Below are 16,836 nucleotides of genomic sequence, written 5' to 3'. Positions count from 1 at the left end.
ACACACCCCCCCACACACAAACCACCCCACCCCACACGCACACATGCGCACACACACACACATACATCCCCACACACACCACACATGCACACACCCACACATACACCCCGCACACACACCCACACACACCCACACACAGCCCACACCACCCCACACACGCACGTGCACAAACACACACACACACACCAAAAACACGCACATCCACCCACACACACACCACACACACACACACGCACACACACACCCCACCCCCTGCACACACGCACACACTCCACACATGCACGCACACACACACCCCACACACGCACACACACACCCCACACCACCCCCCACACACACATACACACACCACACACACACGTACACACACACACACACCCCACCCACCCCACACACGCACACACACACACACCACCCCCCACCACCCCACCCCCACACACACACCTCCTTTGTGCCCTCAAAGGCCACAGGGATTCCGCCTCAGGGCCTCCCCCATGCCTTAAGCTCTACTGTTACTGAAGTGACTGTCTTCTCTGTTTGGGACACGTTTTAATAGTAGCTCAGTTCGCCCCCTGCAGGTCAGTGTGAGGCCTTGGCCTTGGGGGCTGCCGCAGGAATGGGTGAGCAGCCTCACTGGCCCTGCCTGCAGAGCTGCGTTGTGGTGGGGACACGCGGGCAAACCCCAGCCCAGTGCTGTCTTGGTCCCTCCCCTCCCAGCCCCTCCTCAGAGGCCTAAGGAGCCAGGTGGCCCCTCAGCCAGTGCCTTGCTCTTCCTGCCCTCACCCACACACAGAGGGGACATTTGCCAGATAGCACCTGGACTGGGGCCCTGTTCCCTTCAGTCCACAGCGGTTTCTCCCCGGCCTGAGGGAGGCCAGCCCAAGTGATGCTGGAAGTCCAGTGGAGGGCAGGGGCAGTGCCACAGATGGTGGACCCCTCTCTCCTCTGCACCAGCCGGGTCGTCTCCAGGGACCTGGTTCCTCACGGCCTCCTCCTCTGCCCTCCAGAGTATGACATCGAGGCCGCTCAGGAGAAGGACCGCCAGGCCTTCAAACCCACCACCATCCTGCAGACCCAGAAGACCAACTGTGACGGCTACGCTGGGCTCTTTGAGAGAATGTGCAGGTACAGAGGTGTCCCGGGCTAACCACCCTGACCCAGCCCCTCCCCCTGCCAAGCGCCCTGTGCCTTCACCCACGTGCCAGGCCTGAAACCCGAGTTTGCAAACTCTGCTCTGAATCCAAGTGAGTCCTGAAAAGGTCAATTTCTCCCTTTTTAACAGCAGCATAATTGACTTTGTACCATCTGTCGGGCTTCGGGATACATTAACATAATGGCAGATGAATGCACAGAGATAATTTGGTTATAAAAGGCCCTTTTTCCACCTTCTCCCATCTCTGTGCAGCTGAAGGTTAGAAGAATGGCAGATCTGGGAGCGCGAGGACAGTGACTCCGGGCGCCAAGAGGACTGTGAAAGGCTGTCCTCGGGGCTGGCACAGGGGCCCCTCGGGGGACACCAAAGCTCCCCCACCTGAAAAGATCTGTCAGCTGAAAAGCTGAATAACTAGGAAGCAGCTCGTCTCTCGGAGCCTTTGGGCTCCGTTTCCATTGCTCCGGGAGGGAGCACCTGGCCAGGTTGCCCAGGCGGGTGAGAGCAGGCGAGTGGCTGCTCTCATTTGTGTTTGGAGACCTCACTGCGGGTTCTAGGTGACCTGGAGACAGACTCAAGGCCGGGGGAGCCCTGCTGACCCGCACAGCTTCCTGTGCCCGCTCTCTGAGGTCTGCCGTGTTCCCTGGGAAACAGTCAGCCAGCCCTGGGGACCACTGAAAAGCCCCTCCCCAAGGGTGTAGACAGACTGTGCCCACTGCCCCTGCAGCCCTCTGGGAGCCGGTCTTCTCGGGCACCCAGACATCAGCCAGCCAGGACTGCAGGGGGCGATTCATCAAACCAAGAGTAGCAACAGACACTTAAGAGTCCACGGGCGGGCAGTCGTGATGCGTCCGTGCTGGACAGCGGCCACAGGATGTCCTGCTCCTGGGGGACACGCATCCCACTCCCAGCCTGAGCCCCAGTTGTCCAGCCTCCCAGGCCCAGCAAGCACAGACATGCCACTCCACCCCCCTGCTCACCGTCTGCTCTTCCCTTCCCCCACCGCCAGGGCCCCCCCCCTGAGACCACGGCCCCAGAGGGGACCACGGCGGGTCAGGGTGCAGAGGTGCAACCCGTCTCCCAACCCCCGCATTCCCACCCCACCCCAGACCCAGGCACCCCACATGCCTTTGGGCCTCTCCAGAAACCGGGGTCCTCAGTGGCCCCCTGCCCAGGCTCCCAGGCCCTGGGTTCCTGAACAAGACTAAAGGCTTACACTGCCCCGTAATGTCCTCCCAGCTCCAGCCTCACCTCCCTTCCGGCCTCGCCCGCTCTGCCCCTCCCCCCACTTCCAGCTCCTCAGGCTCCTCCTCTGCTCTCCTCCTGCTAATGCTCTCCGGGCGCCGCTGCAGGACGGCCCCCACCTCCCCTCCCGGGATGCCGTCGGCACACCCGTACGCCAGCTCAGGTCTTGCTTAGGCTTTTCTTTACTAACTTTTGTAAATTAAAAATAAAACTTAACTATAGATTTAGAAAGTGCATAGAAGCAAAAAGAAGAAAATTAAGTTACCCTGAATCCTACCACTTAGAGATAACACTTGACATTTTGTCATATTCCTTTCTGGACTTTGTTCTATCATGTAGGCTTTGCCTGTGCTCATTTCTTCTTATAGGTCTTATAGGTCTTATATGTCTTCATGTGCCTCCCCCAACCCTTTCTGCTTTCCCTGTGAATACACATCTCAGAATCCTACACACAGTAGGCCCTCAGTGACAGGAAATGACAGGATATTCTTAGCAGACTTGTATGAAATGGACCTTATTCTCTTTTTAAATAATGGAATAGCCATCCATCTGTGTTCAGCTCTATTTGTGCCTAGCACCTTTCAGCATTTTCATCTTAATTTGCAAATTTGAAAACACTCAGGGTTTTCAGTCATAGAATATATCCTTCTTTATCCAGTAGAAGCCTTCTTAGCATGGTATGGAAGGAATACCAGATTTATAGCAGAAAGACTTCCAGGCCTCAGTTAGTTTACCAGTCCTTGATTTCCAGTCCTTAATGTACCACTTTTTAGTTTTGTTCCTTTTGGAAGGCACTAAGCCTCTGGGAGCCTCAGTTTTCTTATCTGTACACTGGGGACTTTATTGCCTACTGGCAGGACTGCAGGACTAAATGAGAACATGCAGTTTGGAGTTTGCTAACCTGACTTAGGGATTGTTGTGTTTTTTAATCCTCCCTGTCTTCCCACAGTATTGGAGTGTCTTTGCTCTGTAGAACTTTCCTACAGACCCACGTAGACTCACATAGGCTCAGAAAACTGACATTGGCCTTGAGAGGAACTGTCAGCTCTTTGGGCCTGGTCCAGATGCTTAACAACGGCCGTATTCTGGCCTGAAGCTGATCATTAAAACACATCCCAGCGTTTTGCATCATTTAAAGGTTGCATTCCAACCTGGCAGTTACCATGTGAAATACTCTCTGCATTGCCTGGGACATTTAACAATAGCTCACAGTTCGCTGAATTCCTTTAACTTTGGCTTTAAAGATCAGTAACCTCGTCCATGCATCTTTCCTAAGTCCCCTTCCCTTTAAAATAACTGCTGAAGGTTTGGTAAATTCATTAGCGGACTCCTTAATAACTGAAGACGTGTAATCCACACTTGCTGATTTGCCCCTGCTTAGTTGTCAAGGTGGCCTCTTAGCAAGAGTTGTATCCACGCGGCCGTCATTACTTCTGCCAGTCCATTCCACCTCCCTGCAATGGCCTCATTAAAGACTGATTTAATAAAGTAATTTGGTGGGGAATTCAGATATTTTTGCAACGTCATTCATTTCTTCATTGTCTTTCCCAAGTAACCAATATACCTTTTTTGTCAGCACTGTTGCTTGTAACTGCTGGACCAGTTTCTTTCTGACTTTCTCTCGTCCAGCATTGATGTCTCTCCTTTTGCCTCCGTTCCCCGACAGCCTTCATGAATTTTGCTTCACTTCCTTGCAAGGGTCAAGCTTAATTCCCCAGCATTCTGCCACTAAGTCAGCCTCCAGTGCAATTTCTCCCCGTTATCACCGCGCTAGCACCACCAGCTATAGCAGATTTTCCAGGGACTTCTGATAAGGCCAGGAGCTTATTACCCGTTTGAGACTTTGGTGCTGAGGAGACTGGTTGCCACCAATCAGATGTCAGTGCGTTTTCCACGCATCCTCCGGCTGTCACAGTGGCGTGCTGCTGTGTGGCATCATGCCCCAGACCATCCCAGAACATCACTTGGTTCCAAAGGCCCAGAAGGCCGGATGCATTAAATAACCTTAAATTATCCTCACCATATACAGCCTCTGAAAGGGGCATCTAAACTCTCCCGTCCTTATAGACACACCAAAGGAGAGTGCTCACGAAGATGAATTATGTCACTATAGCAAACCAGCCTTTAATTTCACTCTGTATACCACCCAGAAGTTTATAGATTAAAACAAATCTCGGTGTACAAAAGGGCCGGTGCAATTACAGAGCCTCCTGAACTGTGCATCAGGAAAAATGAGTCCCGGTGCTGCTTTGGCCCCTGGCCTACTGAGTGTCCCCAGGCAAGTCAGCCTCCCTCTCTGAACTGCCAACTCCTCACTTGTCAGAGAGGAGGCCGCTGAAGTCAACCTCAAAAGGCTTTAAACGGGGCTTTGGAGTGAAAATTATTACCGTGATTACAGTTACTGACCTTGCTGTAAGGGTGGTGGTATAAGAAAAGGGTAAGGGGACCATATAGCAGAAATATAAAGACACCGTCAAATTTACAAGAAAGCAACTACATAAATTGTGAACATAAATCATGGTTATTCATGTCCTGCTGTAGTGTAGAAATCACAATTTTTTTGCCAGTTTAGAATTTACCTTTTTTTGGATTTATATAATATACCTTTCTTAGTTTTTATTGAAAAACTTTGATTTGCAATGTTGTGTTAGTTTCAGGTGTACAGCAAAGCGATTCAGTTTTACGTACATATATATATATATTCTTTTACGTTCTCTTCCATTATTGGTTATTTCAAGATATTGAGTATAGTTCCCTGTGCTATACAGTAGGACCTTGTTGGTTATCTGTTTTATATATAGTAGTGTGTATTTTTTTTTTTTTGTAATTAATAGCTACTTTATTTATTTATTTATTTTTAGCTGTGTTGGGTCTTCATTTCATGCGAGGGCTTTCTCTAGTTGCGGCAAGCGGGGGCCACTCTTCATCGCGGTGCACGGGCCTCTCACTATCGTGGCCCCTCCCGTTGCGGGGCACAGGCTCCAAACGTGCAGGCTCAGCAGTTGTGGCTCACGGGCCCAGTTGCTCTGCAGCATGTGGGATCTTCCCAGACCAGGGCTCGAACCCGTGTCCCCTGCATTCGCAGGCAGATTCTCAACCACTGCGCCACCAGGGAAGCCCTAGTGTGTATATTTTAATCCCAAACTCCCAATTTATCCCTCCCCCACCTTCCCTTTGGTAACCGTAAATTTGTTTTCTATGACCTTCTGGAGGACCATTTCAGGAAGAGCAAGGCCCTAAAAATTCTAATTCACACATTTGCCCAGTTAAACTGGCCCTTGGGCTTAACGTTAACAAAACCGTGTTTCCTAATTTTACTATTAGAAATCACAACGTGTTCATCAAGATGGGAAAAAAGAGCATGCTTCACTGCCTCTCCTATAGCCTTCCCACCCTCGCTTTTTTTCTGTGTGGCTCAGACATCCTGGGAGAAGTGGTCAGAGTTGAGGAAGCCCACTATGGTCAGGGGCTGATGTGTGCAGGGTACACCGCCCACCCCAGGCCGCTCAGCCACCCTGCTGCCGAGGCCCGGATCGTCTCTGTTTAAAATGACAGTCGCAGTCTGGATCCATCACCTCCTCGATCAAACCACTGGCGTTGGGATTTTCAAAACTGTCAAAAGTAAAAACCAAGATTCCGCAGCCTGAGGTTAATTAGATACATCTCCTTGGCTGATCTCTGGGGCTCTAGGATGGCTGGTTGGGGTTCTTTGAGAGGCGGAAACGTTTCTCGCCCTCTGCCCTTCTTCAGTGCTCTCCCCGAGCTTTCCAGCAAATTCCTGCTCCTTTGGGTTCCCTGAAAGGGCCATGCTTATCACTAGCATTTTCGTGACGGTTCACATATCTGCCCCCTTCCGACTATGAGCACATCTAGGGTGGCCAGTGAGCTTTATGTTTAGAATATTACAATTTATTATGTTATAGTATTTATTACATTTTGAAATGATATGATATGTGATATTATCCCCTGGTGCCTGCGCCTGGTACAGTGCTTTGCACAGAGTGTATACAATTGGTGATCTTTTGATGACCTGAGATGGTGGTGGGTCATCTGTCTAGCAACCAGCAGCTAGAATTACTAGGTCCACACCCTTGCATGAGAGTTATGGATTATTAACAATAATGCTTTACATTATGACTTCTTTGTCCAATTCATCTAGCACATTGCTGCCAGGTAATAAAATACCCTCATATCATAGTCAAGCATGGCAGAAGCTTACAGCTGAGGGGGTTTTTTCATCTTTACTCTGCCCTAGGCATTCCCCATGGCCCTCCCAGCTTCTCCTCAGCCTGTCAGAAGAGAATCAACCCCTAGAGATCATTTAATGCCAACCTTCCGTTTTGCCCACAGTGAGCCTGGCAAGGTCACGCTGGGGTGAGCCCCGCTCTCCCGGCTCAGCCCAGTCACGGCCGCCTCCAGCCCCGAGCCCTCTGGGAGGACAGCTGGCCACTCGCTTCTCCCTCCTCCAGCCCTTTCCAGGCTTGGGGCGGGGTGTTCACTCTTATTCCCGTACTTGGTGCTCAACTCTGACCTCCACTTCACCCCCGTGGTGGGAGGATACCTCCGCCCGGGGACACGGCTTCTCCCAGGAGGACACTCCGGCAGAGCTCGAGCCGGCCATCTGCCCACATCAGCACCAGCCCCATCTTTCTCACAGCACCTGGAGGCCGCATGGGCGCTCAGCACCTCTCCTTCCCCCCTTGACTCCGCTCAGAGTGGAGTAGACACCCTCCCGAGGCCCGCAGCTCCCCTCCCTTCCTGCAAAGCAGCCCCGTGTGTAAACACTGCTGTCCCAGTACTCCACGCTCCTCCACATTATCCTAGAAATTCATATGCACCGACGTTCTGGGCAAGAAAGGAAAATAACTCACTAAATGTGTCATTTTCAAGTAGTATTTATGGATTTTTTTCCAGTTCGAAAAGTAACGCATAATCATTATTGAAAATTTTAAAAATAAAGAGAAGCTTAAAGAAGAAAATTAAAACCACCCATAATCCCATCACTAAGAGACCAGATGACTTTTGTGCTGCCTCTCTGACTCTGCCCTCCCCCATCTCTTGTTTTCCATGCATGCGCACGCGCGCGCGCGCGCGCGCGCGCGCGCGCGCGCACACACACACACACACACACACACGCCTTGTGCTGATGGTGGGGTTTTACAGGCTCTTGTCAGTTAACAGCGTGTCAGGAGCATCTCCTACCTCGTTAAATGTTTTTCACAACATTCCTTCTCCTCGTCCACTCTCTGAGTATATGGAGCCCTACCTCCTATGGAAGGTGCCCCCATCCCACGTACCTCAGTCCCACCCTTCTGGCCTGGCATGCGACCCTCGCCTCGCCCTTCTGCCGGCTGTTTCCTCTAAGACTATAAACTCACTCAGATCACACAGGCTGAGAACAAACCCCCTGGGCCTCATCCCATTGCAGCTAAATGAGGAGGGGGCTCTCCAGGCATGCCTGCTGCACTTCCCTCCCCTGGGGTCCTGGGCCCACCCCTCCCAGGCCTCGGGCCTCTGGGCGGCCCTTCTGCTCCAGGGAGTTGGTGTTGGCTTTTACCAGCAGAATCCTGACATCCATCGGAATCTGGTTTCTCTTGTTCTCTGCCCCTGCCCCCCAAGTGCTCCCGAAATCCTCCCCACGGGCCCAGCTGGTCTGTTCCCATGGGATTTCTTAGGCAGCCTGGGAGGCCTGGACGTCCTTTTGGCAGGCAGAAGGGTGGGGGGCTGCAAAACTTCCCAGCCCATAAGGAGCCTCAGCAGAGCAGGCTTGCCCCCGGCAGGAGAGGGGAGCTCAGGCCGCGTGGGCACATGCGCGGCCCCCATGGCAAGGTGGAATCTGGTAATTTGCAGGCTCCATATTTTGCCTCACTAGGTCTCTCAACAAATGATATGTAAATAGAGATAAGTCGTATTTAATCCAATATTCTACTAATTGTTAATTAAATGGTCGTTTTTATACGGAAAATTTCCCCATTCCTATCCTGTGTGCATGGCCATTTCACCCCATTAGCCTGAGGCTCCATGGCCTCTTGTTCAGAGCAACTGAGGCTGCAGACCTGCTCCCGGAGGGACCCCAGCTGCCCGAGGCCGCTTCCCTGATTCAGGCCGGGCCGACACCTGGAGCACAGCCCCGGTTCGTGCAAGGTGAGGGCAGAGTCAGCGGGCAGCTCGTGCTGAGCCCCATCCGATGGGCCGTCACCAACATCCTGGATATCACGGGTTTGGGCATTGATTACACCAACCTTCCACAGTCAAAGGAAAGTGTCCTGAAGAAGGAGCACCTTGTTCTAACTCACACAGAGGCCCCAGAAGGGCTAGCTCCGGGGGTCCCCTGCGCCAGAAGAGCTGCCATGTGGGGGCAGGGCTGCTGAAGGAGAGGGCCAGCTGGCCATGGCAAGACTCTCGGGGTGCTTGCCGTGGCCGTGGGGTGCTGCCCACAGCCCAGGTCTGGGCCTCAGGGTTCCAGCTACAGGCGCCCAGATTAGAGCTTGCCATTTGGTCCCCAGAGGTGACCAGCACCCATCGCCCCACTGTCCAGGCCAGCTTGGCTGTGAGCAGTGGGGGAACACACTGTCAAGGGGGTCTTGATAAAAGCTCGGGCTCACCGCTCAGCATTTCCACTCCCAAAGTAACAGCTACAGGGGACTCTGAAACCGTGGCCGGGGCGATCAGTCGGCAAATGGCCTTAATGCACCGTGGTGGCCCTGGCAGTGGGCCAGTCCTCCCCAGGTCAAGATGGGGACCCCGGCTGGCCTGCCCCAGGGGCCCCCGCCCAGGTGTCCATGAGCAGGACGTGGCGGTGGAGGTGGGCTCAGCTTTCTCCCGCACCCTCGTGTGCAGCACCCTGCCTGACGCCCCACCCGTGTCACCTCGACCCAGCTCCCCAGCCACGCGTGTAGAGTCGAGAGCACTGGCATGCCCCTGGTTTCCGTGTCCGCCAGGCGCTCCTCACTGTTGCACCAGTGTCCTCCTGCGGCTGCCGACGGAGCCCTCAGGCAGGCTCTGGGGAGAGACATTCCCAAGTGCTCTGTAGAGGCTGGAGGGGGAGCAGACAGCGGGGACTGCAGCCAGGCTGCGCCGGAGGGACCAGCCAGCCCTGTGTCCCCCTGTCCCCCGGCTCTGCAGACAAAAGGCTGTGTGTGTGTGACTGGGCGAGAGGCAGGGTAAAGGAGAGGCCCGGAGGGACTGCCGGACAGCAAATGCGCCTAAGGCCTGGGGCCACAGACAGACAGACTTGTGGTGCTGGACGCAGCCCCGGCAGGAGCCGCCTCTCAGAGCCCTGTCCCGCCCCAGGATCGCTGGCGTGCAGTGCATGACCGTGCCTGGCTACTCCAAGGGCTTTGGCTACCAGCCGGGGCAGAGCTTCTCTGGGGAGTTTGACCACGCCTGGAACGCCGTGTTCCTGGAGGGGAGATGGCACCTGGTGGACAGCACCTGGGGCAGCGGCCTGGTGGATTCCACCACCTCCAAATTCACCTTCCTGTAAGTACCTCGGTTCTGCAGGGTGTCTGGTGGGTGGAGATGGAGGAGGCAGCAGGTGGAGAAGGCTGGATGGAAGGGGAAGGAGAGCTGGGGGGCCTCTGTGTGCTGCTGGCCGCTCCCACCCTTCCTCTGGTGGAGGGAGGGAGCTAGCTCCAGGCCAATGATAAGGGCCCAGACCTTTCTGTCACCTCACTCTCCACTGTCTAAATCCCCCCTCTGGCTCCCCAGCACTCCCTCCACCCAAGCGCTAAAAGCACAGTGTTTGCCCACAGGCCAAGTACAAGGAAAGGCCGGGCTGAGAAGCTTCTCTAAGAGTCCGTAAGTTCCCATCAGGCCTTTGGCCACTGACTGTGTTACAGATGCCAGGATTCTCTCCTACTGCTTCTCCCAGACACAGGGATTCCTCCTCCTGCTCTCTGGGCTGAATGCAGCTGAATCCCACCTCTGAGAAAGGGGGTCTGGTTTGCGGGAGGAGGTGCTGGGGTGTGCAGGTTCCCTGTGGCCACAGCAGGGCAGGGTGGCCTGGGTACCGGGGGCTGGAGCGCATCTGTCCTCAGGCTCAGGCCTTAAGCTAAGGCCATGACATTCGTGCTGGATCTTGATGTCCATCAGCAGCTCAGATGCCTTTTCATCCAGAAAAATGAGAGCGCTGTCCCATTTGTGCAGTTAAAATCCTGACGGTCCTGCACGCGGGGCAGATACAAGTGCGTGCACAGAGCCTGTACGTGCAGGATGTGTTCAGTCACACCCCTGCTTTGCTGCATCAGCTCGGGTCGAGTGAAGGCTCGCCCACGTCGGATGAGTCCCCCGTTCTTCTCCTGATCCCCATCACTGACCTCCAGAGAGCCGTGTCTAGGCAGCCCCAGGGACCACATCAGGGCCTCCCACCTGCACAGCTGCTCACATCAGGTCACCATGCGGACGGAGCTGGTGCACCAGGCTTTCCCTCCCTGCCCTCCCTCGACTCCACTGGCACCTGGTCTGTGGGTCATGGCTTTGCTCCCTTCAAATCTCTTTGGCTTTGAGAGCAGGGGCAGCCCATTCCCCACCTGGTCACAGCCCCGCCTGGGCAGTGGCCTTCTCTTAAAAGGGGCCTCAGATCCTATCTCACCTCCTATTTATGGAAGCAGCCACTGAGGGGGCATCTGCAGCGCCCACGTTAGGGTTGGAAATGGTGCCTCTCCCCTAGGATATGTTAGCCCAAAGAAGGCCCCAAAGACCCCCTGTGGGTCCCCTCGCCCCTCTGCACAGCCGAGGCCTGCTCCCCCACATGACTACTGACCTGCTTTCCCCCTCCAGCTACAATGAATTCTACTTCCTCACCCACCCTGCGCTGTTCATCGAGGACCATTTCCCGGACAACAAGAACTGGCAACTGCTCAAACCTCCTCAATCTCTGAGGCAGTTTGAGAATAACATGTATCACAAGAGTGAGTTCTACAACAAGGGGATGCTGAGTGCCCACCCGCAGACCTCCATCATCAAAACAGGTAACCCGGGCCCGTGGGGCTGCCCTGCTAGGTCCCAGCTCGCTGGACGCTGTATATGGGGGCTGTGCAGGGGCGACAGAGGCAGCCCAGGCCGTCAGGCCATCAGGGCAGGACGCAGCCTCAGGTCACATTTGCAGGGACGGAAGCCCCTCCCACCAGCATAAACCAAGACAGGGATGAGTAGGGGGTCCGAGGTTTCCCTGGCCTGAGGGCTGCGTTCTCAGCCCGGGGTCAGGGCACCAGGGCTGGTGGGCCCGAGCTGGGGGAGTCTCTCTCAGCTCACACAGCAGGGAAAGGACTGCCTCAGCCCGGGCTACACCCGCCTCCCAGCTCAGGTGCCCGACAGATGCTCCTAAACTCCTGGCAGAGAATGTGTGTTGACCCGGCTGAGCCAGGGTCTGCGTGTCAGTGGCCTAAGCAGCTAGTGGGCGAGCAGCAGGGGTGTCCCAGGACAGAGCGCTGGGGGCTGTAGTAGGGAGATGGCCATTGAGCTGGGTGTTGGGAGCTGGAGGAGAGCAGGCATCACGGGAGATGGGAGGAAGTGCTCCAGGAAGGACACAGCAAGGCCTCCAAGGTCTGAGCTCAAGCACCCCAGACGACGGCCGGGCTCCAGGGGCGCTGCCTGGCCTCTCAGAGCTCCCCTCGCCGCCTGGATGCCTGCCGGTTCTGCCCGCTGCCCTGTTTCTTTCCCTCCTGAAGGCAGAACCAGCCTCTTCAGCCGACTTCCCCAGGGCTGGGCATGCAGGACCCCCGGCCAAGCTGTCCCCAAGGCTGGCCTGGACTGACCTTTGTTCCCCACCTCCCCACAGGGGCCACGGGCAGCCAGCTGGGTGTGTTTGGGCACTACAAGGCCTATGGGGGGCTGGGCCCAGGGGTGCCAGAGCCACAGTCAGGGCTCAGCCCAGCAGGATCAGTGCACCCCAACACTTCCTCCAAGGACTGCCTACGGGCCCCATCTCTGCCCCCGGGGGCCTGTGTGCTCCCAGGAGAGAAGGCCTGAGCTCACCTGGTGTGAGCACAGCGGGATCTGTGGGAGGGTCTTCGGGGGACCCCCACCCCACACTCAGGGCTATGGGGGCACCCACATTAGTCCCAGCTGACTTGTCCCTTCCACCTCACAACAGTCTCCTTAACTAGGCTGCTGAGCTCTGGAATACTTTTTTAACACTACAAATACCTGGCAGCTCCCGCTGCTAAGGTGATGGCGTGAAACTGCCATCTCAGGAGCGCGGCTCTGCCATGTACGTCAGATGGGGGCCTGCTCCAGCTGTCGCGGGCCACGGGGCCACAGGGAGGAATGGGCCAGGTCACACCAGCGTCAAAACAGTGCCCCCAAGGGGTTTGCCTTTTCAAGAGACAGAGAAATGTAAACACTGGGTTTCTTAATATATTGTAAACCTAAAATGTGATTGCATATTCATGAAGCATATTTATAGAATATTTCTTTGCTGGAGCTAGTTTTCTTAAGATTGGGGATGGGAAGAAAGCTGAGAGGAAAACTGAGGTGGGCAAAAGGCAGGGAGGAGAGAGTGAGAGGAGGCAAAGGAGGGGTGAGGGGAAGAGGAGGTCACAGGCTCCAACTTGGTCCCCAGGGGTCTCCAAACCTTTATTTCAAGTCTTCCCAGGCAGTCAACTCACCTTTTCCAAGAACGCCCTGGGCCAGGCACGCCAGCCAGGCCTGGGACATGGCAGGAAAGGAGGCAGGCGGACCCTTCCCTGTGGCGCCCGCAGGGAGCACAGACAGACGTTACACATAACCAGTTCATTACTATGGTGCTAAGTTCCCTGGAGGAGATGCAAAGCCAGGAGAGAGGCTTCCAGGCAGCTCAGCCTCACCCCAGGGCATCAGGAAAGCTTTCTTTGCAGTCAGAACGTTACACTGAGGCCTTATCCAGGTTTGGGGGACAACGGTGTGGGGAAGAGCATGTGTGAGGGCCCTGGGACGTGAAGGGGTGTCCCCCGGGAGGATGTGAGGGAATACCGTGTGGGCCCGAAGACGGTCCTGACTCAGGCAAGGCAGGAGGGGACAGGCCTCTCCACTGGCCTCTGGTTTGATGGTGAAGTGAGTCCCGGAGTGACCGGGTGGATATTTTCAGGAGCCCTCGGGCTGCCATGTGGAGATGCTGGGAGCGCTCCATGCATCAAAGGTGAACTGCACGGGGACCACACAACCAACTGTGGTGCAAGATGGAGCAGGACAAGGTCCATGAGTAGCTGAGGGCTGAGACAGCTTCTGTCCTCCGAGCTGGCTTAGATTAGGAAGTGAGGGGAGAGGAGGGATTCAACCGAGAGAGGTTGATAACAAGTTTGCTGTTCTTGGTCACTTTCCTTTGGAGGTCACCAGGTCCCATGGTGGCTGGTGGCAGTGGAGAAAGAGTGTAGACAAAGAAAATAGCACATAAGCACAAAGAATGCCACAATTAATGTACAGGAAAGGGAAGGGATCAGGTGGTGGTCAGAGGGTGGGGAGAGGGCCAAGCTGGAGAGGGTGGTGGATGCAAGGCGAGGAGCGGACTTCCAGGAGGGCATGGCCAGCGGCGCAGATCCTCCAAGGAAGTCACTGAACACTTGGAGCACGGGAACAGAGGCCAGATTTCAGAGAGCTGACTGGGTGGAGGGGAGCTGCAGTGGGGAGGTGTTTGGGAGAGTAAGGTCGGTGAGGAGTTGGCAGTACCTGGGAAGGCAGGGAAAGTCTTCCAGATGGAGGAGCCATGAAGAAGGAAGGGGGGAGGCTGATGGAGCCCCCAACCCGGTCCTGCTGCCTGTGTGGGGATTCTCACTCGCTCCCACGATGGGAGGTAGCACTGAATGCAGTAGCTGAGCAGCCTGGAGTCAAGGACCTCGTGGCTGATTAGATAGGAAGTCTCAGGGACAGTTGTCCTAGAGCCTGGGCATGGCTTTCTGCCTACCCAGCAAGAGCACTGGACCCCCGATTAGGGAAAGGCTACTAGGGAGCATGGATCAGACACTAGTCTGTCTCCTTCCTTTGCTCTCATCCACGCACAGGACTGGGGAGGTGGCCGGGAGGAGGAACAGGTGATCAGCTTCTGAGAGGAAGGTGAGGCTCTCACGGAAGCCCTCCCCCTCCCTGTGGTCCTGCGAAGCAGGGAGGACCAGGTAGGGGAGTGCTGGTGGGCTGCAATAACCAGAGAACTCAGCCCCTCTCCCTGACAGCAATGACCAGGACAGAGGAAGACAGCACTGGAGGGCAAGGGGAGAGGCAAGGAGTGGGGAAGGTGGGTGCAGAAGACCCTCCCTTGCACTCACTGACCCCATTAGAGACATGCGGCCTGGGGTGGCAAGGGAGGTACAGGGAGAGTGGGGGACACGCAAGGAAGCAGCCCTGCCCCTTGAGCACAGCCTCCAGGAGGGAAGCCATTCCAACCCGTTTTTAAGGTGATGTGTTGACATGACAGCTGTGATAAGGTAAGGCCCAGATGCTGGAGGGAGCAGTGTGAAAGCAAGACTTGAGACTTGGAGGCTCTCCAGCCAGAGTCTTGGGCCCTCCTTGTCCCTCGGCCCTCTCCCCTGCCCTAGAATCAGGTTAAGGCTTCGTGCAACACTTATCTGATACGAATCAAATGGGCAAGGTGAGCACATACAGCTGGGGGCAGATTTTTTTCTTGAGACCCCCTCCCACCCAGCTTGCAGCTCTCGAAGAGAACCACCTAGGGGGGTAGGGGAGCCCTTCCAGAGGTGTGCTGCTTCCAGCTTATATCGTGTTCAGTGAGGTCACACTGGTGACTTAAAACTATCGCGGTGAAGGTATTTACACCACGGAAATGGGCAGACGCTATATGTCAGCGCTTTCCCCCCAGAGATCCCGTTGTTAAACATTTACCAGCACATCAGCACAGGCCGGACCCCTCTCACCTGACCCCGGCTCTCTCTCCACAGTGAACGGGAAGGTCACAGTCACCATCGAGAGCTGCGCCCCAACGCTGTTCATGTTCATGCTCAACGGCAAGCAGGAGCACGGGCTGCTGAGCCTCAGGAAGAACGGGATGAAGCTGGACGTGTACCCTCCGACCGTGGGCACCCACAAGCTGCAGATCTTTGCCAAGGGCAACTCGGAGATCTACAGCTCGGTGCTGGAGTACACACTCAAGTGCCACTACGCAGACATCGACGTCCGGCTGCCCGCGGAGCTGCACCAGCCCGTGGGGCCCAGCTGGTTCTCGGAGCAGATGGGCATCACGAAGCCGTCCCACCCCGAGCCCGTCATCTACACCAGCGACGGGCGCTGCTCCGTCAGCTTCAGCGTGGAGGAGGGCATCAGCGTCCTGGCATCGCTGCACGGGGACGATGGCCCCGTCACCGAGGAGACACAGCGGCGCTACATCTTCCAGCTGCAGTGGGAGAAGCGGACGGAGCTGAAAGTCCAGGTGCCCCACGCCGGCAAGTTCGCGCTCAAGATCTTCGTCAAGAAGAGTCAGGAACCGGGCAACTACGTCTTCGTCTTCAATTACCTCCTGTGCTGCACCAACAGCAAGGTGAACTGGCCCGTGTTCCCCGAGAGCTTCGGCAACTGGGGGCAGGAAAATGAGCTGCTGGAGCCCCTGTCGGGCGTGCTGCCCGCCAACCGCAACGTCCCGTTCAAACTGAAGCTGCACGGTGTCGCCAAAGCCCTGGTGAAGGGGCAGGACACGTGGCCCCTGACCCTGAACCGCGAGGGCTACTGGGAGGGCAACTGCAGCACGGCCGGCTGCCAGGAGGTCTACGTCATGGTGCTGGAGAATGCCAACCACAACTTCTACTCCTACATCCTGAAATACAAGGTGAACGCCCAGTGAGGACCGGGGCCCCGCCACCCCTGCTCCGGGCACTGCAGAGAGCCCCAGACACCCCTGAGTCTGCATGGAATCCCTTCTGGGCCTCTGCCTCAGTCTCCCTGCTCTGATGTCTGTGTTCTGGAGGCCGAGGGGACAGAGGCAAAGGCCCTTTAGAAGACAAAGGTGCTATGTAAATCTAAGGTACTGTAAACTGTACACCACTGCCCAGACGCCCCCTTCTCGTGCTGATGCTCTCGTCGTTGTTATCTGGCTGGTGTGGGAAAGCCGGGATGCTGCCCGGGCCGAAAGCTTCTCCCATGATGGGGAGAGAGGAGAGGGCGGGCTCTACGGGGCTGAGTCGTCCTGAATCCTAGAGCCCCTTTCAAGGCGCATCACGGTGTTTCTCACCAACTCCTGGACCCCAGGGGAGGCTGGACTGTCATCTTTTTCCCAGACCTGACCGCCTTCCGCATTCCCGACGCCACTTCTTGTTCTTCCAGGGTCTGAGAAGGAAGGTGTGGAGAGGAAACTAACTGCCTCCCAGCTGACTGGGGGCTGAGGGCCTCCACAATCCCTGTGTGTGCTGGGAATGTGGCAACAGAAAAGTTATGGGAGACTCCAAGGCCAAGAGCAGCCAGTGCCCGCTCTTGGTGTCCTGGGTAGGGGCCAGGAGGTGCAGGGATACATGGCAGCCCTG

At 55.9% G+C, this 16,836-nt stretch overlaps 1 protein-coding gene across 4 annotated transcripts in view; it reads left to right on the top strand.

The window, feature by feature from the left end:
• The window catches only part of KY (kyphoscoliosis peptidase), a 44,766-nt gene extending 28,606 nt beyond the window's left edge, over window positions 1–16,160 (top strand). For 3 of the 4 annotated variants that reach the window (XM_068547317.1, XM_068547316.1, XM_068547315.1), the window contains 4 exons: window positions 1,008–1,125; window positions 9,689–9,877; window positions 11,177–11,367; window positions 15,265–16,160. In XM_068547317.1, the coding sequence (XP_068403418.1) occupies window positions 1,008–1,125; window positions 9,689–9,877; window positions 11,177–11,367; window positions 15,265–16,160 (1,394 nt within the window). The remainder of the gene's footprint in view (window positions 1–1,007; window positions 1,126–9,688; window positions 9,878–11,176; window positions 11,368–15,264) is intronic. The other variant, XM_068547318.1, reaches the window with a different exon arrangement.
• Window positions 16,161–16,836: the final 676 nt, after the last annotated feature.

The sequence above is a fragment of the Eschrichtius robustus genome, chromosome 6 (assembly GCF_028021215.1).
Source record: "Eschrichtius robustus isolate mEscRob2 chromosome 6, mEscRob2.pri, whole genome shotgun sequence".
NCBI classification, from domain to species: Eukaryota; Metazoa; Chordata; class Mammalia; order Artiodactyla; family Eschrichtiidae; genus Eschrichtius; species Eschrichtius robustus.
The sequence above is the reverse complement of the archived record's forward strand: the minus strand, read 5'-3'. Positions and strand labels throughout refer to the sequence as shown.